This window comes from Patagioenas fasciata, chromosome 9, assembly GCF_037038585.1.
Source record: "Patagioenas fasciata isolate bPatFas1 chromosome 9, bPatFas1.hap1, whole genome shotgun sequence".
NCBI lineage: Eukaryota > Metazoa > Chordata > Aves > Columbiformes > Columbidae > Patagioenas > Patagioenas fasciata.
Window position 1 is genome coordinate 4968960 of NC_092528.1, and position 23449 is coordinate 4992408.

Below are 23449 nucleotides of genomic sequence, written 5' to 3' on the forward strand. Positions count from 1 at the left end.
AAGCAAGGAAGTCCAGTGCTCCTCACAGAACTTTCTCCTCAGTGAGCTGATCCCTTCACAAGGGGATCACTGCCACAACTAACCAGTCCCTGCCAAACCGACACTGCTGGAGTCTAAAATGTCCCCAGGGGAGAGACAGAGTATTTTAATGTGACTTGGTGAATACATGGAGGTGACCTGCATGGGAGATATATGCACAGCTCCTGCATGTGCAGTCCCAGTTTTGGGCAGTGCTATGTACACACTTCATGTTCACAAATGATAACGTGCCTGCTGGCTTTCAGACACGTTTCATTTGCACACAAACTCTCACAAACTGCAGCCTCTTTTGATCATTAGGAAAACACTCACGTCAGCCCTGAAGGAAACAGAAGCTGAAAGTCTCTCCACCGGTTCCAGCACAATCACACAACGCTGGTTGTCCTTGCTTCTTATTCGCCTCAGCCAGACTGAGACAGGGATCTTCTCTTTGAGACGGCCTATAACATCCACCTTTCCGTAGGATTCAGAGATGTAGCCATAATTTAGTAAGATTGTGGTTACTTCGTAAGAATTTCAAATAAGAATAAGATATTAAGCCAAGATATCTGCCTGTTATTGTCAGAAAAACATTGGGGTTTTATTACTTATCATTTTTTTATTGGAAGAAACACAGTTTTAAAACAGAAATGAAAATGCTTACAAATGATTCACAGATCATACACAAAATGTCATGGTTGCTTTTGTCTTTTCTCTCTCAGCCTCAGGAAGACTAAAGGTATTTCCTTCAGCATAATAAAAGTGCCCATTTAACACTTTACATCCAGTGAGAAGTACCTTTCTGAGATCCCATGGTGCTAGTGAATACTCTGCATTAGTAACATAGTTCTTACTTCCAGCTGCAAAAATAGCAGTTTAACTTCTTATGATAAGAGATGCTTCTCAAATCAGAAAACGTTTGTTTATCTTATAACCTGCATCGTTCATATCAAGCCTTTTATCATTTTTACGTGGTCTTGACAGAATGGGTTTATGAATTACACTGAGATTCCCATAAAGTACTTGGAATGGCTGTAGCTTAGAATTAGTGTCTTTATCAGACTAATTTTAATCTTGGATTTCACCAAATCAAACCTAGATTTTTTTTTTCTCCATATGCAATTGAGGATTTAAGAAAATCAAGCTCTGAGATGCTGACATTTTCAGTACAAAAATAATACACCGGGAAGGACTTGAGCTCACATTCCAAATATTTTCTAGTGACAACTCACAACAGCAACAAAAGAAAATAATTTTGAGACATCTATCTTATAAACAACCCCACTACAGCCAAAATATCAATTCCACTCTTTTGCACCAACTGGATATTTCACAGTACTTGACTGACTTGTAACTTCATAACATCCACAATGATAATTTTTAATTTTTTTTTTTTAATCTAATGTCCTTTAGGTTCTGATTTGGTCAAGTCACACATGTTGGCAGCTGCAAAGCTCTCATGGGTGCCTCCCAAACCATCCTTTGCCCTTTGAATTCCCCCATCTGCAAATTTTTAAACAGAACAGTCCTATAAACGACATAATGGCCAAACGCCCACAAAGTTAAATATATCAGGAATTTATATTGAAAATGTCAAAAAAAGCATCAAAACCCCAAACCAAAGCCTACAAAAGCAATGTATATAGTGGGGAATATTTGCTTGAACATTTCACGTACCACAGTTCCCGAAGTCACTGTTGAACATTCATCAGTTTCTAAGTACTCCTCTCTCACAGCTTCCCAGACCTCCTGGCTGGATTTGGATATCAAGTGGGACAGCTTTTGACCAATGAGCTCCTGACTACTGCACCCGAGCAGCTTGCAGGCTTTGTCATTAGCCACTAGGATCTAGAAAAGTGGAAAAAACCAAAACAAAACAAATCATCAAAACAAGAATAAAAGCTGTAAGTTTTGTTAATAGATCATCATCATCTCAGGTTGTTGCTTTAATATCTTATAATATCCCTTCCTTCTGGTGGAAATGGAGTGGCTCTTTTAAATTGTGAAATCTTCAAAACCAGTGCACAAAAGCTTCTTATTCTAAGATATCCCTTGCACACCTGACTTCTTGGTTAAGAGAGTTTGAGACATTGCTTTCCTTTTAGGTTTAATGCTTGCTTTCAACTGCCAACCCACTCCAGCCTCTTGTGTTGTTTAAATAATTACATCCACAGAGACAAAACTACCAAGTTATATTTGCTGGCTAATATGACTAAATTTTATTCACACCTGAAGGCCAGTAATGACACCAGTCATTGACATGCTTAGGCCTGTGTTACAGACCAAGTCAGGATTAAATGCTTTTAAGATACATAAGCCCGAAACTGTCAGTTCAAACTAAAAATTATACAGCTCTATAAAGTCTTCAGTACTCCATTTTATATTAATGTTTACTCTCAGGACAGAAACAGAGAAATTTACTCCCTCCCAATGCAAAAGGCATATTTACTGGGTCAGATAAAGAGACCTTCTGCCACCACTAACCCATTCCAGGGTTGGCACCTAATAGACAGAAGGCTTGAAGCACATTCTGGATTTCCTTTCTTCTCTCATGCCACATCACAGCTGCATTCTTCTTTATTCCCTTTTTCAAACAGAAAACCAAGACACCTGTGCTTTTGTCTTGTACATTTTGCAAACTACAACATGCAATGGAAACAAACACATTGTCAGTCTTTAGACTGCTAAGCTCGAGCATACTATGAAATGAATTAATGATGCTTCGATTGCCTGCAGACACATGACAGGCATTTCAGAATCATTGAATCATTTCAGTTGGAAGAGACTCTCAGGACCATCGAGTCCAGTGGCCAATACAATGTCATACAACCCACACCAGTTAGAGCCTGATTAGTTTAGCAGTTTCTTCTGCAAGTACCTCTGTGGTGTTGACATCCACGGTGAAGATGGCTTTGTTTGGATTGCGTGCAGCAGTTGGGAGGTGCTGGCTGGATTCATCCACAGCGAGGGCATGCAAAAAGGAGGAAGAAGCCGAACTTCCAATGGAAGTGGAGAGAGAGGCAGAATCCCACCGAGCCCATGAGTTACCACTTCTGCTGGTACAGATGTTACGAGCTGCTAGTGAAGACAAACAGTAAGAGCTCCATTTCTCCCCTGTGAAAAGATAAAGATCAGGTCTGTAGCTTTAACAGCCTACTACAGGAGTTTGAGAGGAATGAATTAAAAAATTAGCTGTTAGATGAAATAATTCCAAAATATATGCTCCTACATTTTTTAAAGAAATCAGAAAAAGATAAAAATCAATAAAACTAAAGAGAGCAGAAATAATTCTAATTAATGTATTTTTTAGAATCACAGCCACTGGAACAGTTAAGCTCAGTCCATAGGCTAGAAAAAAATTGCTAACATCCGTATGATTCAACTAGACTAGTCAACTTCTATTTTTCACTTAACTTATCAGAGTTTAAGAGGTTTTGAAATCTCTCAAGTTAAAACTGAAATCATTATTACAGTAAGTGCTCAAGCCCTAATTAAATACTGCATTAGTCAGAAGCCAGCTAATTAACTGCGTGCAAGATGTGACACTGGAATACCTGAGCCCACACCAGTGCTTTATGTTACCAAATTATTCCACTAAATGATTCTACTAAATCTTTCCAAATGATTCTACTAAAACTTTCAAAAGTTCTCCCTGTAAAAAATGTTTCCCTGGGAAGTGGCATCAGCAGCCAAGTGCCATTTCTCTCCTCCCAAAACAGTCCATAGCTTTGAACGTTCAGCAGCAGTGGAAGAAGCATTATGAACATCACAAGAACATTTCTGGACCACACACAGTAGGCATATGCTCACCATGATAAAACAGGGAGACCCATATCCGGACGCATTGTAAACGACAAAGTTCTTCCCCTCCTACAGAATCCAGTATAACAATATCTTTCTCGTCACTGGAAATTTCTGATGTTTTAGGTAATAATACAAGGTGGCGGGGTGATCCAATGGCGGTCAACAAAGGTCACCCAAGGACAAGTGCAGGTGTAGAGCACCTATTCAGCAACGCGTCTGCAGTAAACTCTCCCCGCCTGCAGTAATCTATGGCTCAGGTGCTTCTTGAACAAGTGCTTTCTAGCAGCTACTTATTGCTATTGCCTCTTGTTTTTGAGGAGGAGAGGAAGATCTGAAACGGTCTGAAACACATCACCTTCACTGATGACGTGTGAACTCAGTCTCAAAATACTGTGCTCACCAGACAGAGATGCTCTAAGCCGGCAGAGTTCAGAGAGGTGACTTTTCCTGCCCTTGCTGGCCCAGGGGTAGGATCTGTTGAGCTTATCAGAGTCATTCAAGGGAGCAGGGACTAAGCTCCCTTCAGAGGGGTTACAGGCCTCAGCTGCCATGATCACACTCTGGATGCCATGCCACACCTAGGGAGCCACCGTCTGTAACAAAAACACAGGAAATTCAGTCAGTCTCACAGCCAAGTATTAATGCTTGGGCCACTGGCAGGTAACAATGCCTTCTGATCCAAAGCACAGCCCTGTAAGTTACGGCAAGAGTGCCGCTCGTTCTTGTGTCCTGATCAATGACTGGTTTGTGTAGTTAACACAAAGAAGACTCTACTGCCTGTTATCCTGGCGTGGTGGTACAGGATATCTGTGATCCACAGGACACCTCCACCACATTTCTGTAAGAGCTAACAAACACCCAACCAGCACTCTCCCCCTATTCCTACTTGCTTTGAGAGAAAAAGCTTTGCTATTATAATTTGGGAAGTAATTCCTAGTTTTGAGACAGCAAGTGTAGCACAGCCTCCCTCCCTCCCTCCCACCCTCCCACCCAGGGTGCCGTCGCTACCACCCACCCTCCCTCCCCGGGCTGCGTCCCTAGTCCGCTAGCTGTGAGAGGAGAGACCAGCCCGGCCCGGCCCCACCAGTCCCGGCCCAGCCGCGGCCGCTTCTCAGGGCGGTCACCATACAGCCAGCCGGCGCGAGGAAGTAGGGGGCGGGACTCAGCAGCCGCTTCGCCCAATAAGCGAAGGCAGCGGGAGAGCGGCACGGAGGGAAGCCAATGGGACGCCAGCGCGGGAGGCGGTAAAACCGATCCGAAGTCAAGAGAATCTGCCGCTCCTCCTTCCGCCGCCACTACACACGGTACCCTGCTTCGAGCCGCCGGCCCCAACCGGTGTGCCCCAGGTGCCCCTCTCCGGAGGTGAGGGCTGCAGGTGGGAGGCCCCTCAGCAGGATGACGGGCATTCTCCGAGGAATTTGTAGGAGAAAAGACGAGGCCGGAAGCAACTCGTAACGCCTCAGCTGCGAGGCGCTGGCAGGGAGGCAACAGATTCCCCACCGCTGGAGCAGCACCCGGCACCACGGCGGTTCCCGCCCTGCTGCAGGGAACTACAGCGCCCAGAAGGCCGCAGGGCTCACGCCGCTGCGCATGCGTGTGGGCCGCCAGGGTGCTGCCCCGCCCCCTTGGCGCAGAACCTGTAGGTGTGATTGGCTGGGGCGTGTCACCAGCTGTGGGCTCTGATTAGCTGAGACGACAGTTGAGGCCGTTTCCGGAAGGGGGTGGTGGGAAGAGGAGCAATATGGCGGCGGTGAGCGGAGACGGGCCGCAGGAGATGATGGATGGTGAGCGTCCGCCGGGAGCCGGCACGGCCGCTGGATGGGTCGGGACGGCTCGTCTCTCCGCTCGAGAACCGCCGCTCGCGCACCAGCGGTCGGTGGGGCGGCTGCCGGCTTTGTGGGCCGTCCGCGGCCACGCAGCCCCCGGGTGTCCCCCCGGGGGATGCGGAGCCCTGGCCGGGGGAGCTGGGGGTGTTACCTGGGCCATGGCGTGATGTCTTCACCCTCCCCGGGGACTTCACGCGTGAGAGGTGAAAGAAGTGGGTTTGTGGAGATCACGGCGAGGCAGAAAGTAAAGATAATAAGAAAGAAATCCCTTGGCATGGCATTGCTTTCCCTCAGGCGACCCGTGCAATCGGAGCAAATGCTAAAGGGGGGCCGAGGACCAGTGAGGAGCTTCAGGTCCCCAGGGTAGGGGTGGCCACCGGAGTTGTGGCTGGGGAAACCCTGAAGGGAACTCACAGGTTGTGCTGGGGAGACGATTGTTTTTATCTGCAGGGATTTGTTTTTTTTTTTTTTCTTTTTTTTTTTTAATAATGCCTTCGCTGCTTTGTGTCATTGGTACTATTGTACATGATACCGATTTTTTTTTCTAAAAGCTTTTAAAATGTAATAGTTCTAATTCCATCTCCGTAATCTTTGGAATTGCACTTCATTGATCTAAGAAATTTCCTTTTTCCTCCAGTCTTCTTCCCAGATTGTTGATTTTAGGAAGATGTGATGGGAGGAAAAAGTGCATCCAAAATCAAAGTAGAAACAAGGGGTAAGAGGCCTTTTATTTAAGACTAAACCTTTAATTTAGCTAACTTAGGATTTTTACTAACTGCATAGTGCTATATGTGAATCCTGGTTATTATGTCTGCTTGCTACTTCTTCCCCCCACCCTACTGCTGAAAATAGCCTAATTCTGCTATTATGTCTCTTATGCAGTTGATAAGCGGATTGAATCGGAGGAATCAGGAGATGAAGAAGCGAAGAAGCAAGCGATTCGCTTAGTAACAGATCTCAGTCAGCAGAGCCTGAGAGACGAGCAGAATGGTGAGAACGCCGCAGGTACCTTCCCAGCCTTGGTGATCGTGTTAGGAAGTCTCGTCTCACCACGTTGGCATATGTGTGTTACTCCTTTGTGTTTCTTGTGGCTACGTGATGCTTGTATCTGTGGTAGTAAGCAATGTGAATCAGCCCTAGAGCATGATAGTGTTATCATTGCTAAAATAAAGCTGCCTTCTTTTTGTGGAACTGCTGATATTAGACTTTTAGGTTTTTTCTTATTTATTCCTCCACATTTCTCATTGAAATCTTTAACATTGAAATGCAAGACACCTTTATTGATACTTTTTGTGTGTGTGGAAAAGTAGTGAGTTTCTGTGGAAAGATGCTGGAAATATTAATTAGAAATAAACACAAACAGCTCTTCATAATGCTGCTTTAGTGTATGTAGTTTTTTTACCTAAAGAGTTGCCAGATTACATTGGAAAGCAAAGACAACTATTTCTAGATAGACTGAAGAAAGCTTTCAATTTTATTTTTTTAATTTAAAAATCCTAAGATATATCAAAATTGTATCTGTTTGGATCCTCTTGACTTTATGTTTTTGCTCCTATTTTTACTGTTTGTTTTAGAACATTGGGTGGAAATGTTGACGGTGGTTTTTAAGCCTGCTTGTGTCAGGTAGAGGGGTTTGCTTAGAATTTGTCAGAGCAGATGGCTGTATGTGATCTGGGCTTCTGGTGCTCACTAACTAATCTGAGGTGTACTGACATCTTTTGGGTAGAGATGTTCATGTGATTATTACTCGTCTGGAAATAGAAGTGAACTAGTACAGCAAATTTCTGCAGCAAACTTTAATCCGTTGTGGCTGTGCATCTGCTTAATCAGAATTTGTGAAAATATTTGCCAAACTAGTAAATAATTGTGAGAATTTAAAATCTCATCTTCTAACTATAAATTAACTCCATCTAGGTATAATTCATTGTTGAGCATAAAAACCCAAGCCTATATATTAATTAAAAGCTGCTGCAGTGATGTCTGCAGAAGTATGAGCACACACCTCGCAAACCACGCATCCCAAGGCCATGTGATCCACACACGTTGTCACTCAGTTTGCCTTTGTGTCCCTGTAGCAGTGGGTGTTCGTTTGGCTGACGTAGTTTGTTGTGCATTTGAGGTTATGTTTTGTATGTTGTTCCCCTGGGAACTTCAACATTACAGAAAATACTTCAAGTGACACCCTTTTATTCTGATGAAAGCAAGAAAAACACATCCAGATTTGGTGGCTGGATTACATTGGATGCTATTTAATGTCATGTCTGTATCGTTACATTTTCTTCTTCCAAACTGTTAGGATTCAGAAAACCTGGAGGGCAGAAACCAAGCAGAGGAATACTTTTGGAACATTTGAGTTCATTTCCACAGCCAGCTTTTGCCTTTCTCAGCTGAAAGGCAAATGAAGAGTTTTCCACTTTTTTTTTTTCACAGTAAAGAAATAAATAGAGCTCAAGCTGCTGAAATTTCAAATTCTTCATTTGGCTAATTCTCTGAGGAATAGCACTTCTGTTTAGAAAGCTTACAGCTTAGCTGTTTAGTCTATTTTTCATGCATATGCAGTTAAAGTGTAATTAGGTTTCTAGTTGCTTGAAGTGCTTGTAGTACTGTGAGCTTAAGTAACTGTAACTTCTGTTCCGTACTGTGGAATTTGGGTTTCCTGAATGTTGTATTTTTTTCCTACATCTGCAAAACTGTGTAGCTCATGGGCATGGACTACACAAAAAATCACTTAAGTGGCCTCACTGCCAGAGCGCAATGTGTTTTCCCCTTGAGAAACCCACTGTGTTAAAAGTTGTGAACTGAAGTGCCGTTTGCATACATGTGTGCAAGTGAAACTGCAGTTCTGTTTGTAAAGTGATTGTAAAAGTGTCAGTTTAGGATGGTTTATGTCCGCTTAGTTTGTAAATGAAACATTGGTTGACAATTCATAGGCCTGTAAATTTGCTAGGATAATTTTTGTTTATTTTCCATGAGAGAAAATACACTTTAACATTTTCATGCCAATACTGATTTATCAGCGTACATGTCTCAGACTGCTGTATTGAGAGTGTTGTATACAGAGTACTTAAACTTTATGAAGTTTGGCTTTATCACATAACTGCTAGTGCCTCCGTGTTCAGTTTTAAGTTGCTTTTATTTCTGTTAATTCAATACACCTACCCTGTGTGATTTGGGTTTGCGCCGTTTTACTCGTGTGCCTTTTCCCCACACTGGCTCTGCCAGGACTGCTCACTCAATCACTGGCAAAAATACGAGGAGGGCATGTTGATGTTCTTGTATTGATGAAGGTCTCTCACTCTGAGCTACCCTTTGACAGACCCCAGAGTATTTAATACATTACCAAAAATTAACGTGTATAAATGGTCTGTAATGGGTGCTGTGACAAAATGTGTAATTATATAGAGAAACCTGAGTGCGTGACTGAATTTACTGTTGGACAACTTTAAAGTCTCAAAAGGAGAAGTTCCTTCCCCATGAGCACTAACTTACTGCCAGTACAACTTAGGGCAATAGTTTGGGTTTTTGATGTGATTATCTCGAATAACCGTTGTTCTAAACTTGGGCTGCGTTCCTGTTGGATGTTAAATTCGGCTAGGGTGCTTGTTTGGCTTGGAGTGCTTTGCGTTGGCAGCACTTTGCACCCTAAAATAGGTCAAAGAGATGCAGCCTTGATAGGAGCAGGGTAGGGTATCACACATAAGAATATTCAAGCGTTGCCCACTGCTAAAATGCTGACAGGTACATGCGTGCATGTCTGTTTTGGTGGCATTTCTATACCACTGTGCAATGTCACCAAGCCAACAGCTCATTTCACACCCCCAAAAATAAAATGTATGCTCGTGGTTAATTAATGCTATAAGAAATATTAAAAGATGAGGGACAGAGGATTGCTTTTCAGCCTTAACGTCCATGAGTCTGTGCAGTTAGAGGAGCAGCCCAAATACAGCAAGGTCAGCGATGGTGTGTGGAGCTATAAAAACCTTGGAGTTTGATGACAGTATTAAAAACTGCAGTGCTTGTGCTGTCTGCTCGTGCAGTATTGCTTACAACGCCAAGCATCAGTAGGAAAAACACTAATCGTAAGGGATATTTGGCATTTATAAGCATATTGTGGCTATGCTGGGCTATAAGAATAGTCATTACTTCTGGGTTAACGGCATAAGCTTGCAGGATTTAATGCAAAGCCTTTGGGATCTAACTAATTGAAGTTCCCTGGGTATTTTTTTGTAGTACATTCAGAAGCTACTCACATGAAATAGAGTTTGCATGTTGAATGTCTGTCTTGCAAGTCGAATTAGACTTTCTGTGGAAATTGATGCAACCAGCATACCATCCTTCAACAAATGGGAGTTGAGTATGAATTATTCAGCGTGAATTTATCCAGTAAGCTTCGCTCCCTCGTGTGCTGTGGCAGAAGCACAGCAAATGTTGGGCTGTCTTCCAGAATATAAAGGCATTTCCCAAGAAAATGTATGCAGTGTGATAAACAATGTTTTTAGCGTATTGGTGAGTTCGGTCAAACAAAAGAAGGGAGATCCATGCAGCAGTGCGCACAACATTGACAGAAAGTGCCAGTGTTTATGAAAGAAAAGCTGAAGGGTGGGATTGCTGAGGTGCTTGGTCATTGCTGGTGCTACCCCTAGACGGTTTAGATTCCCCCTGGCAACGTTGGTTTAGGTTGTTGGAGGAGCAGACGCTTTGGGTGGTGTGTCTGTGGAGGTATCGTGCCCCTGAGTGTAAAGAAAAGGAATCCTGCCCAGAGCAGTCTTAAGCCAACATTAGTCAGCACAACACAGGCAGGCTGGGAATGGGACTGTTCTTTCTGTCTTTTGCATCTAGGCGCGGGATTCTGTTGTTAACAACGCTTTTTTTTCACAGCTTGTCATGAGGAAAGCTAAATAGCTGAAGTGTATTTTTAAAGCAGCAAGCTACCTGAACTGTGCGTCTCGTGTTTTCCCCCCATTGTCTCTCTGGGTGTCAGCTGCTGTAATTGTGCCATTTGCTGTCAGGTAGCAGAAGTTTATAATATATTTGCTTCTCCTGCAGGAGATGCAGAGACGCCGGTGGACATGGAGACAATTAGCCTGGACCCAGAAGCTGAGGTAAAGGCAGGTTTTTGTCCTTATGGGCTTATACAGCAGCGAGAAAATGTGGGCAAAGGCAAGTATTGAAACTTGGTTAAAGACCTGATTGTTTTGAAGGTGCTGGCTACCATGATCTTACCTGCAATTGATTCAGAGCCTTTAGATGAGGAGTAGAGGTGTTTTATTCTTGATATGTTTTGTTAGTAATTTAGAAATTTCAACTAAGCTTGGAGACGCTGAAGGTGGGGCTATGCTGCAAGCATTATATATGGGCTGTCAGCTTTTGTAGAATATAAAGATATGAACCAAACCAATGGCTGCTGTCAGACCTGTGATTTGTAATTGGTGTGGCTGTTTAAGCAGCCTTGTGCCTTGACATCAGCAGCCTCAGAGCCTGTTAGCTGGAGAGTTTTTGAGCTTGGGTGGTCAAATGCTTCATTTCTCTGTGATTGCCTGACCCACAAAACTGGAACATCTGGACCTGGATGGCACAGATGTGAAGTACATCAGCTGATTGCCAGTGCAGAATTAATGTTCACGAAACCACCAGATTATTTGAACTCTCAGTGGTTGCTGTTCCTCTGAGGCCTGGAACTGGAAATAGCATAGTGTGTTCCAGTTAAGCCCTAGCAAAGTAGCTAAGACAATTTTATACAACACTGAATTCATACTGGACATCAGAATTTGTCTGTCTCGGTAAATTCAGAGTTTACTGCAACAGTTTTCTGATTGTGGTGCAAAAACGCTCGGAGTCAGGGAAGGGCGGTTGCCTTTTCACAGATATTGTGTTTGCGGCAAGCAAGCTTGGGTCACATGCTTCACCTGTGGTGATAAAATCAGGTACCAAATGTGATTTTCACAAGCTCTTTGAAGGGAAGTTTTAAGGAGCTACATATTTTGTAAGACTATAATTCTACTTAGAACGAAGTACCAGATTGGTCTTTGAGGAATGTTTTGAAACGACTGCTGAGTCTCTCCATTTCTCTTTCAGGATGTTGACTTGAATCATTTTCGAATTGGGAAGATTGAAGGATTTGAGGTGCTCAAGAAAGTGAAGGTAACAGTCCCAAGGAGTAGAGAATGCCTCCTTGGAGCAGGCGATTGTGCATGTCTGACCTATGAGTCTCTTTTAATGGAGATCTTAACAAGGTCACTTTGTGGTTAGCTGAAGGAGGCAGTATTGACCGTTGGTCAAGGCCTAATAAAAGTCTTGCAGCTTTACAAGTTGTTTTTGGAAGTGGATGAGAGACAACACATAAGGGCTTATCCTAAGAGATACATTCTGTACTTGCACAGCAGGCTTGACAGAGAATAATGTCGATTGGAAAGGACCTCTGGAGGTCTCCAGTAAACCCCTGCGCAAAGCAGGTCCAGTTAGAGCATGTCGCTTAATGCCGCCTGCGGTCAAGCTCATGAATATTTCCAAGTATGGAGATTACATAGCCTCTCTGGCTTGCTGTCCTAGTGTCTGACCATCTTTGTGCTAAAAAGACTTCCTTCTGTAGAGTTGGAATAAAACAAGGCAAGATTCTGTTTAAAACAAACAAAGAAAAACTTAATGGGGAAAAAAAAACCCGAAGCAAAAGGCATTATGTGCTGTCATTCATATCCATTTTCCTCTTTGTTTTTAAACTTTTCCCCAACTATTAGACTCTATGTCTCCGTCAGAATTTGATTAAACGCATTGAGAACCTGGAGCAATTGCAGACCTTGCGGGAACTGGATCTCTATGACAATCAAATTCGGAAGATCGAGAATTTGGAGTCTCTGGTGGAACTTGAGTGAGTCCAGGGGAATCACCAGGATGAGGTTGAGAGTGGTTTGCTGCTCACTGAGTTACTCATGCTTTGCTTACTCTGGGATTTATCACCTAGGCTTTTCTTATCATTCATTTGGGTGCTCTGTGGAGGATGATGTCTGTTCTCCATTGGTATTTAACCTGTGCTGTAAACTAAAAAAGTAAACTGGGGCAGTCAGCTGGAAATGAAATGCGTGGAGTATAATGCAGCAAGAAAGACAGGCGGCTGCAGCTTCCGTGCAGATGCGGAAGCATTCAGATACCCCTTGCTCTTGGCAGTGGGAACTCCATGTAACAGGTTTTTATTCCTGCAGAAAATTATGAGATTTGAGGTGAGAGTAGGACTTTTTTGGGAGCGTGTTAGGGAAGGAGTGGGGCTCTTCCCAGTACTGGGCACTTGTCTGTGATCACTCGCAGAGATGCATTACAAAACAGTTCCCACTGAGGCAGGAAGGACCTGACCTGCTTCCCACAGTCACATCCTGTAGGCATGCACCTTTCCCAGGGAATGTGCAGCACTGAAGTTTGCCTTTCTCCCATAGCGGTGGCTCCATGACTGGCCAAACCATGGCTGTCTTCTGCAAGCAACAGGTTTTTCTTTTTTTTTCCCCGCCTGACAGGCCATAGAATGATTTTTAAAGTTGTATTTGTTGTGATTTCTGATAAGAAGAAATGGCACTTAGGCCTCTAGCTTCAAGGCCTAGTGGAGTGCCTGATCTCTGCAGGTAGTGAGGTTCCCTGCCAATTTCCAAATGCCTTTTCCGGAATCATCCGTGCCTGGTGGACTGAAGAGACCTTTTGTTTTGTTTTACCTCAGGATCCTGGACATCTCCTTTAACGTTCTGCGACACATTGAAGGACTAGATCGGCTTACCCAACTTAAAAAACTCTTCCTTGTCAACAACAAAATCAGCAAAATTGAGAATTTGAGCAAGTTGCAGATGCTACAGATGTTAGAGTTGGGATCCAATCGGATTCGGGTAGGCTCGCTCTACAAGATGTTAGCTGGAGAGCTTTGTGCTCTCTGGGTTGGGATTGGCCTTTTCTGGAAGTGCGCTTCATTGACTTTTACTTGCAATTTTGTTTTTATCGTTCTAGCCATTTACTGTGTAATTGCTTATTGCTGTTCATGCTGGATCCTTTAATAGTATATGCATGTAGTGCCTGCCTACTCAATTACTTTTTAAAAATTTCTCTCTTCAATGAACTCCTGCATCCACTGTGTGTTGCCTTTTGCAGATGACGGTTTTGTCCTGCTACAGAGCCAAGCCTATCAAAACTAGATAATTGCTGTTTTCTCTTTACATTCCTAGGGACTGTGTCGATAAAACCTATTGAATGCAAATTTGGTTCTAGTTTGATTTGTGTATGTAATTGATAACCTGCTGCATCAGTCAGTCTCATTCAGGAAAAATATTTTCTTGAGCCTTTGCCCTGAAATGCCTCAAAAACTGATACTGCTGATAACTACTTTTTTATTGTGCAGTTTGTGACCTCTTCAATTGATGTCATTTAAAATCTGTGCCACTTAAAGGAAAGCAGTTCTGGGTAGTCTCTGCTGTCCTGTAGGTGTGCTTTTCTGCATTTTGCCCAGTTTAAGAGAACTGGTGAAAGGTGACACAAAAGACCCGCAGCATGCAAAGTAAACTGACTTCTTTTAGAGGCTTTTTCAATTATATACATTTTAGAAAATACTTGTTACGGGCGAGTGCATTCCAATCTGAATGTTGCCTAAATTTGCCCTCCCCATTTACAATCTCTGAAAAATTACTTGTGCTGAAAGAGCAAAGTAGGAAAATAGCTGTTGGTCCTCTGTATTTCAAGCCTTGTGGAAGCACAGTTCTCTTTTCTAGAAAGGAGGAAGCTTCAGCTGTTATAAACAGCTTTTTACAGCAGAAATGTTTACTGCTTTTATGAACTGCAAACATTTTGTTATGCTCCTAAAACTAAACTGGACTGACTTCTTTCCCATCTGAATGAATTTCTATGTTGGAAATGAAATTACTTAGGGGAATAAATCTTAAGTGTGAGAACGTCAGTCAGATCAGATCAGGAACCTTAGAGTTTGCGTAGGCTGGAGCAACCTGCGTTAGAGGGATGCACTTTCCTGTATTCAGAAACGTAACAGGCTGAGCACACTGATTCTGACATTTTAAAAGCTGGGTTGAGCAAAACTGTTCTGTATTCTGTATCTGAGCATCATTACCTTGTGCAAAAAGAAATCCAGCTAGATTTCTGAATTTATACTTAAGTGATTCATTTGTCATATTGTCAAGCCAAAGAATGTCTTTTAAACAATGAGGTTTTTTACATGCGTTTTCTCAGTGTTCAACCTGAGCTTATAATCAGAACAGAACAACCAAAAAACCCAGAGTTGTCACTATATGGATAACACAAGCTTCTTAAATGACTTCATTTTTAGTATGTTTTTCTTTTTTTCCTGTTGGTCTGTTAATTCTATTCTGGCTTCTTCCAACAGCACTGCTCTGTGCTTTGAGTTGCGTTACTGGAGTGAGTGACCTGTGCCTAGACTAGGCACAAAGACACACATCTGGTGATTTGGGGGCGGCCAGAGCTCTGTTGATAGCTCCGTCGGCAGGGCGGCCGGGCCATGTGCTCTGCAGGTCGGGGTGTCCTGAACCCCTTGATGTGTGTGCTGTGCAGGCAGCGTTCTGGGCTCCGGGACGCCTCGTGCACTCTTCTCCTGTGCGTTGAAGCTTCTGCTGTCATGCTGCCTTACTCCTTTGGCTGCACATACCCTGGAGTCTGTCATGACTTACTAATCACTTGTAGTTCTGTTCCTTTTCTACAAATGGTGGGGAAGCAGAACTATGCTTGAAATGATGCATTTGTATGCTTTTTTCCCAAAGTTGGACTGAGGCATCTATAAGGCAAACACTTCTTTATTTCTCGTGGTTTTTTTTTCCCTCATGTCCATCCATTTCATTCTCTCACTTCAGTGTGGCTTTTTTATAGCTTTAAGTAGGTTTTTTTTTCCCCTGATTATTTCTTCTCAGTATTCTTAGAGTCACATGTATTTCCTCCTCAGGGATAGTGGAGCTACCAATGAGCAACAAATCTATTATTTTCTTGCTAGGTCAGAACAGGGGTAAGGCCCACAGGCTCGAAGAAGAGTGAGTCCAAATATGAGCTGATGCTGAATCTGTTGGCAATTGTGGGACGGAGATTGAGAACCTTCTTTCCTTTCCAGAGTGTTTCTATACATTCATGTTGTGTGTGGTTGTGTCCGTCTTCCTCTTCCTTTATACACACGCAGGTAAACTTGCACACACATGCACACACAGGGTAATCTAAGTGGTGCTAGGACTGTCCCACCAGCACTGCTGGTCCCTGAAACTCTGCCAGGCAAGAAGGATGTGGAAAAGCTGAGATGTCACAAGGTACTTGAGCACAAGTGCACAGCTGTGTGTGTATCTATATCATCTCTATCTTTATTAACTGTTCTTCTGTGAGCTGAAGTCTGCTTTTAAAATTCTTGTCTCTTTTAACAGCACCACTTTTTTAATTTAGAGACTTTCCCCTGAAAAAAAATAAAACCAAAAAAACCAAAAACCGCATTGTTTTCTTACTTTCTTTTTCCAGGAGTCTTTTCTGAGCCCACCCTTTTCCCATTTTCTTGCCCTTTTTTCTCTTCTGTTTATGCTTTCTGATGCCTCTTCCTTTGTAAATAAAGAATATGGTTCTTGATGCATCACAGAAATCTTTTATTTTCTGCCACTGAAGACTGAGCTCAGGACCTAGACTGGTATAGTGTTGTATGTTCTGCCAGTTGCATGTATATTTAAAACATGTACGTCACTTAAATTAGTGTCTGTCTGTTCTACCAGTAGCGTGAATATATAGCCAATAGTTAAATATATTAACACACACCCCCATGAAACAGTTAACCTTGCTTATGACAGAGAAACGGTTGTGCAGAGAAGCTAAATAGCTTGTCTCTGGCTGTGTTATGTAGTCACAGAATTAAAAAATTGTGTTTTCTCCTCCCAGATTCTCTTGCCATTCACTAGTGACATGCTTCTTCTTGCTTCACAAATGAGTATCTCCTGCCCTGGATATACCTCATGGCCCAGGAAATGCCGTATTCAGTGCTCTCTGAGTATTTTCATTCTCTGCTCTTGCCTTCTGGATTGTGGAGGTGACAGCTGGGACAGAGTGATGTGACCCTTGCTGAAAATCGGTGAATGGGATTGCCACAAGCCAGCTGTCACGCAGGGTCACTGTCACTGCGCAGAGTCCTGCGCTCGCTCTGCCCTTGGGTCAGAAGGGAGCCCCTACCTTGTGGGCACTTTATGTGCTGGAGTTAGCAGGCTCGTGCTTCTCAGAAGCGCAGCTATGAAAAGGTTGGAGTTTTGCGTCGCAGCAATAACAGAGTCTCCTGTGGTCCTTTTGCAGGCAATTGAAAACATCGACACCTTGGCTCATCTTGACAGTCTGTTCCTTGGAAAGAATAAAATCACCAAGCTCCAGAACTTGGATGCGCTGACAAACTTGACTGTGCTCAGTATACAGGTAATGGTTCTGCTTTGTACTGTTGAGTTTTGAACAGCCTTGGTTAAATGAACCACCTTGTAATTCGTTATGGGCTCTTCTGAATTAGCAGGTCTTCAGTGTTTGAGTGGAACTCCTGTGCGGGAAGAAAGTGTAATATTGTCTGTTCTCATCCTTCCATACTAAAGGAGATTGACGGACACTGTTGAAACGATAAAACAAATGTTGGAGAGAGAACAGGAAATTAATGTTATCCCCCATTTCCTTCCTGAAAGGCTGTTTTCTAATATACTACAGTAACATCAAATGAGTTATGCCAGGGAAGTTGTTGTAATAGCAGTGGGCTCAGTGTCACTGCCTTCTTCCTGAAGAGGGAAGAAATGTGAACAAGCCTGTGCTAGATGAAATTCATCCTAAATGAGCTATGGAGAGTTTCTTCCTTTTTAAAAATTGGGATAAATGATACTAAACTGATTTCTTTGAGTCTCCTCATCCTTATGACAATGCTAGTGCATTCTAAAATCTCTCATAACTGTTGGTAAGAAAGTCATGCTTGCTACATTTTGTAGTACCTGTATGCATCATTATTCTGTAGGACATACAGAATTACATATCACAGAATGTATTTGGACTCAAGTGCTGTAACTTCCCTTCTGCCTGTTCCATTAAAAAAACCTGTACAATCAATGCTATTAATGTATAGACATGTTGCTTCCAAACACACCAAGTGGAAAACTTTCAAGCTGCAACTTTTGATGGGAAGGTCTGAGTCTGATTCTTCCAAACTTTGGCTCCCATGGAACTTCCTTGAGTGTCGATGGTACAGAGATCAAACAAGCTGAGCTCATAAGATCAGTGTGGACCCAAGCAGACTGATTCCCCTTCCCATCCTTGTTTCAGAGAAATGCTTTTTCTCCAGTAACACACTTGGGATTTGGTTTGTTTAGAGTGGGCTTAAACCACTGTTCTGCTTTCAGAATAACCGTCTGACCAAGATTGAGGGGCTGCAGAGCTTGGTGAATTTGCGTGAGTTGTACCTCAGCCACAACGGCATCGAAGTCATCGAGGGACTGGAGAACAATGTGAGCAGGTTCTTGCTGACTGTGTGACGGAGTTGTTGCCCTAAGCTGCTCCCATTAGTGCTTTTCTGGAAGCTGTTGTTCCTCAGCTTCCCCAGTTACATGTGGGGTCCTGAGTCTCTTGAAAAGACTGCAAAGATCTAAGTATTTCTTGAGTTAAAATATCTTGCGTGGGTGAAACTCCTCCACATCTTCTGGAATAGAATTGTTTGCATGACCTGGGGGGTGAAACACAAGATGCAGTTAAGGCAGCAGCCTGGCTGATTCTCAGCAATGGGAGGACTGATGGCCACAGCTGGCTGTCCCTGCTGCAGCCTTCCAGACAGGGCTTGGTAGATAACCTTCTTTTCAATAGGACAACAGCTGGAGCTGGAGTAGGAGACAAGTGTGGCACGTGGCTTGCCTTCATGTTAGTATACATTTCTGGACAGGACTGGTGTCACAGAAGCCTGTAGTGTTTCTTCCTCACCCGGCAGTAGATGACGTTGTTAGTGAGCGGAAACAATCTGGAACTTGGCTGTGTGCAAGACAGAAAAAACTTTTTTCTAAAACTGTGTAGTTTCCTGCTGCAAAAAGCTTGTTCAACTCCGCTGCTTGAGAGGACGCTTACGACCTGATTTTTAATGGATTCCTCTTCTTAATTTACTCTGAGGAAAGCTCGCTTTTTAAGAGCCCTTGGCTGGCAATTGCCATCCAGCCAGTAATTGCTTTCATTTTTGTCACATGGCTTCTGGGAGGTCAGTAACCCAGCTTAATTAAAAACGGTCTTCCTTGCTATATTTAGGCAGTGAGAGTTCTTGTGCTGTGTGTAAGCAGCTGGCAATAATGTGTCTTTGCTTCTGACAGTTTCCAGCTCTGGGCCTGAAAAAAGTGGGACAGAGAAGATGAAACAAAATCCAGTCTAATGTTTTTGTGTTTGCTTGTCTAGAACAAACTCACAATGCTGGACATTGCATCCAACAGAATCAAGAAGATTGAAAATATCAATCACCTAACAGAGCTGCAGGAGTTCTGGGTAAGTGCTGACTGGAGCTGTTCCCTGAAATACCTGTACACCAGTGAAAGAAACCCTTCTGATGGAGAGCAGGGGAGGGTGCTGTGCTGGTATGGCTTGGAGTAAACTCTTGTTTTGGTGACCAGCTTTAAGATCTCGATGGTCTCTATGCATAGAGTATGACAGTTTCCCCAAGGGAAAGAGCTGAGCTTAAAATTTTGTTTTGCATGGCTCTGCTTAGTGTTAAGGAGCCTGTCTCTGCCTAGGAAATGAGCCTTCACGCTCGTGATAGTTACGAAACAGCCCTGCTGTGTCCTATTTTTGCAGATCTCGTCTTTCTTTAAGTGAGCATGACAGTGTAACGAGGGAAGCTGATATCTCACCACTGCACTGGAACACAGAACCTGCTTAGGGCAGAGTCGCTGTGTTCGTGTTGTTAGACATATGGAGAAAAGGAAACCACCGACTGGTTTACTTCCATTCCTATGAAGCAGATAACTGCTTAGGGTTGCTTCTCTTTCTTTCTGGTACCCTAAATAGGTAAACCCTTTGTCATTTCTAAGTCTGGTCAGGAGAAACGCAGCGATACACCCTCCTGAACCATCAGTGCCCTGCCACGTGGGAGGGAGGTGTGTACAAATCTGCCCACGATGGGGGGAAAAAGCAGCAGGTGTTCATGGGTTGCCATGGGCTTTAATTCTTGTAGAGTTTCTGCATGTCAAGCCTGAGAATAAGAACTGTGCTGCTTAATATCTGTCATTTGGAGTTCAGTTATTTAAACTCTTGGGATAAAAGGAGTGGGAAGCAGCTGCAAATGAAACCAAGCTAGATCCTGGAGTCGAGCCTACTTGGGCCATTTTCCTCATCTTGCAGTGTAGCTTGCAGACAGCTAGTGGTGTTATCTGACCAGGCCTATTCCATAATGAACTCTTTAAATAACAGGAGCTGATAAGCGTGTTTAATGGGGCATCTTTTGGGTGGTAAAAATGAGACGGTGCGGTGTGGCTGGTGTGGGACCTGTTGTGATCCTTTGCAGTTTCCTCTCGTCCCTCTCTGCTGTTGCTCTGCTGATGGAAGGCCTTGCACAGCTGTTTCCACTTGTGTTATTATAGAAAGTAAAGGGGTGATCCTAACCTCACTGGACTTCTTTGCAAAAACACTAGTGTGTTTAAGAGTCCTTTGTCAAAGCAGAGCGCTGGACAGGATCTGTTAGCTGAACCCAGAAAATGCCCTCTTGGCATTTTTTTCCCACTTGAACACTATTTTTAAAAGAAGGTGCTTTTTGATAAAGAGCTGGGCAGATTTTTTTTCTGATGTGAATGAGTGTTGCATCTACTGATTTATACTTTTTCACTGGCTGTCTTGTTGAAGCCACGTAACAAAGTCCTTTAACACCTTAAGGAGGCAGAATTTCACATCCTAGATGCTGTGAGAATCTTCTGGCGCTTTCCCCGGTGGAGGGACTGGGACATCTGATGGCCACGGGAGTTGGCTGAAGTAATGCTGTGATGGGCTGTAGCAGAATGGAAGAGCTAGCAGGTTTTCTTTGGAGTTTCCAGTGTACTGTGGGTGCCTGATGCGAGGAGGAGCAGTTGTTGAGGGGGGCCAGAACCAATCCATTGGTTTTTTTTAAAGGTGGTGTTGCTGCCTCTGTATCCAAAAGCAAAGGGTGGCTGACAGCACTGGGCCACCTTGTGCACTTTGCTTCCTTGCCCAGCAGTGGGAGCATTCATCCCCCTGCACAGGGATTCCTTTGCACTCCTGCCGACAGTGGAGGCTGAATCACAGTGCTTGGCGCTTTCTCTAGAGCGCAGAAGCAGTTTTTGGGGGGGAGTGATGTCACTGTTCACATCAGCATGGGACCTATTTTTAATGTTTTGTGGAAAGCTGTGAAAGTAAAGATGTCACGAGAGAAGAAAGTCTTGATGTAAAGATTTCCAACCCATAAATGAACAGCGTATGGGCTGGGACACTGTGTAAAGACACTGTCCCACTGCCTTACTGGGCCTTGCCCAGCATACTGCTCGGGCTGGTTATGATGGCTGAAGGGTGAAGCATTTGACCATCAACCCAGGACACTGTGGGGAAGCTGGAAACAGTGAGGGCTGGGGTGTGAGACAGGACAGTGTCTCTCAGGTTACAGGGGGAGAAGGATCAGGTAGGCAGGGTTGTCTTATATGCCCATGAAGACTGTACAGCATTCTTGCCCCTGGGTGTTATAATCCTGAGCAGCGTTGATGTGGCTGGGCTCCTGCTAAGCAGGTGTAACTTGGGAGTGTCAGTTTGGGTGAGTGTGCTTGTGTGTGCTCTGCAGATGAACGATAACCTCGTGGAGAGCTGGAGTGACCTGGATGAGCTGAAAGGAGCGAAGAACTTGGAAACGGTCTATCTGGAGCGAAACCCCTTGCAGAAGGATCCCCAGTACCGGCGCAAAATCATGCTGGCCCTCCCCACTGTCCGGCAGATTGACGCCACGTTTGTTCGATTCTGAATGTCCTGCTGCCCTCTCCTGCCTGCCCTCCTTGGAGAAATGTCCCTGCTGGGTTTTTTATCCACTTACCACTCCCCGGGTCTTCAGTACACTGACACTTGCAGTGCAAATGGTCAATAAAAAGCACTGAATACCAGATCTTGCGTACAATGCACTCATTGTTTTTGAAATGTTGCTATTATTATTATTATTATTATTATTAAATCTTAACACAAGAGACTTCCTTGTGCTTGCATCTGTTATTTATGGGGGAGATTTTGCCAGGCAGTGTTTGCAACAGATTGAAGCCACTTGGAGCTGCTTGCTGGCTTTTGTTGACTCTGACACCCTCAGGTTAGCAACATCCTTGGAAAAATACCCATCTCCAGGTCCAGGCTTGATGGTGATTTGTGAAAATGTGAAAAGACAATGACTGTGATGTGCAGAAGAATTTGAGATGTCCATCCAGGCTATAGAGTATGAGTCAGTGCTAAACACCTGCTTGTAAAACCTGGGGGTGGGGGAATCATTAACCTTCCTGTAGCAATTTTTACTTTTTTTTAAACAGCTACAAGCTTGTTAGAGGGTTGAGGACAAACAGCTTGAGGTATGAAAGCAGCTTCAGGTATGAAAGCAGCTTGAGGATGTATGTGCCTGTGTAAGCTACCAGCCTTCGTGGAGCCGCTGTGAGTCCTTCCATGTGTAAATAGTGCTGGTGGGAACTGGAGAGGAGCTGAAAGGGAGTGAGATAAGGGGCTGTGGGTTCCTCTTGAGGAGGTGAGGGGGGCTAGGCCACCCTTACACCTTTGTCATTGGTTGTGGCTTCGTGTGGCCGGAGCGCGGTACGGTGGGTGCTGAGGCGCATGGCTCGTCCTTCCTGGGCTGCGCAGAGCCCGCTCCCAGCGCAGGGTGTGCGGATGCGACCTGCGGCTCCTCCATGGGCATGTCGAGCACCCCCCCTGCCCCAAGGGAAGCTGAAAGGCTCCACGGACCTCCTAATTTCGATTGAAAATGGGCTGGACCTACTCCAGAGGGAGCCGTTCGTTTAGTAGGGCTTCCAAGATGCCCTTCATCTTACAAATGTCATCGAGGTATAAACTTGTGCTGAAGTCCCTCTGCCTGGAGTGGCAGGTGCTAGGACAGTGGTTTTGGCAGCGTGAATCTGGAAAGGAATGAGACGCAGCCCTTGGTACAGGGGTCAAGTGGGATTGGTGCTGCTGTGGGAAGAGACAGCAAGATTACTGGGGTCTCGTGAAGGCTGCTGTGTGCCGCACTGCTGTACGTCTGCCTGGTGTTACTTATCTGATCTCTGCTGAGTCACAGCTGTCATCTGCCAGCTGCCAGTGCCTGCTGGAGCTGGCTTTATCTGTGCTAGGAGTCCCTGAGCACTTCTGCAAATACAACCTCTTGTATTTAGGAATTAGTCAGGACTGCTATGGCAAACGTATTCAGCATTGTCTTAGCATCATCATTTGCTTGTTATTAATACTAAACTAATACAACTGATATTGATATGTTAATACTACCGGTCAGCAGGGTACAGGTCTGGTGGCACTTTGTTACAGATGGCGTTTACACATGGGAAATGTGTCGTGCTTCCACTAAACACAGCAATGTGGTGTTGCTATCTCTCTGCACCTGACTTTGATCTGGGCAATTGAACTTGGTACCTCCAGCGACTGGAAAACCTCCCTGGGAGCGCTTGCCATCTGCCGCCGTGTTTGTGCAATGGTTGTGTCACCGCTGCAGGGAGCAGCTGCTGCCCGGGCCGGGGGCCCGGTGTCAATGGGCAGATTTCCGTGCGTGCCAGCCTTCAGGAACCTTCTCCTCAGTGAACCTGTGAGTGTCTGGGAGACATTTCCAG

General features: G+C 44.2%; 2 protein-coding genes across 12 annotated transcripts in view; one reads left to right on the top strand and one right to left on the bottom strand.

Moving 5' to 3' along the window:
* The window catches only part of PASK (PAS domain containing serine/threonine kinase), a 21315-nt gene extending 15945 nt beyond the window's left edge, over positions 1 to 5370 (bottom strand). For 4 of the 7 annotated variants that reach the window (XM_065844245.2, XM_071812332.1, XM_071812331.1 and 1 more), the window contains exons 1-5: positions 4838 to 4999; positions 4223 to 4415; positions 2897 to 3132; positions 1696 to 1866; positions 352 to 492 (exon numbers count right to left, since the gene is read on the bottom strand). In XM_065844245.2, the coding sequence (XP_065700317.1) occupies positions 352 to 492; positions 1696 to 1866; positions 2897 to 3132; positions 4223 to 4373 (699 nt within the window). In that variant the 5' untranslated portion in view covers positions 4374 to 4415; positions 4838 to 4999. Of the gene's footprint in view, positions 1 to 351; positions 493 to 1695; positions 1867 to 2896; positions 3133 to 4222; positions 4416 to 4837; positions 5008 to 5130 lie in introns of those variants that run through there. The other 3 variants (XM_065844246.2, XM_065844248.2, XM_065844244.2) reach the window with 3 other exon arrangements.
* Positions 5083 to 21825, top strand: PPP1R7 (protein phosphatase 1 regulatory subunit 7). 5 transcript variants are annotated; one of them, XM_065844254.1, is made up of 11 exons: positions 5083 to 5184; positions 6286 to 6363; positions 6531 to 6653; positions 10695 to 10750; positions 11724 to 11789; positions 12383 to 12513; positions 13348 to 13510; positions 16947 to 17063; positions 18020 to 18124; positions 19050 to 19136; positions 21430 to 21825. In XM_065844254.1, the coding sequence occupies exons 2-11, from the start codon at positions 6321 to 6323 to the stop codon at positions 21604 to 21606; spliced, it is 1068 nt and encodes a 355-aa protein (XP_065700326.1). In that variant the 5' UTR covers positions 5083 to 5184; positions 6286 to 6320; the 3' UTR covers positions 21607 to 21825. The 5 variants fall into 5 exon arrangements, with proteins under 5 accessions (XP_065700326.1, XP_065700324.1, XP_065700327.1 ...); XM_065844252.2 differs by lacking the exon at positions 5083 to 5184 and adding an exon at positions 5463 to 5606; XM_065844255.2 differs by lacking the exon at positions 5083 to 5184 and adding an exon at positions 5463 to 5606 and having other exon boundaries at positions 6531 to 6638.
* Positions 21826 to 23449: the final 1624 nt, after the last annotated feature.

What these genes read in the sequence shown, in the direction of transcription:
- PPP1R7 (XM_065844254.1), top strand. Translation starts at nt 6,321, where the DNA reads ATGGGAGGAAAAAGTGCATCCAAAATCAAAGTAGAAACAAGGG. An exon ending in TGGGATCCAATCGGATTCGG is followed by an intron (nt 13,511 to 16,946) that starts GTAGGCTCGCTC and finishes GTCCTTTTGCAG; the next exon opens with GCAATTGAAAACATCGACAC. An exon ending in CAGAGCTGCAGGAGTTCTGG is followed by an intron (nt 19,137 to 21,429) that starts GTAAGTGCTGAC and finishes TGTGCTCTGCAG; the next exon opens with ATGAACGATAACCTCGTGGA.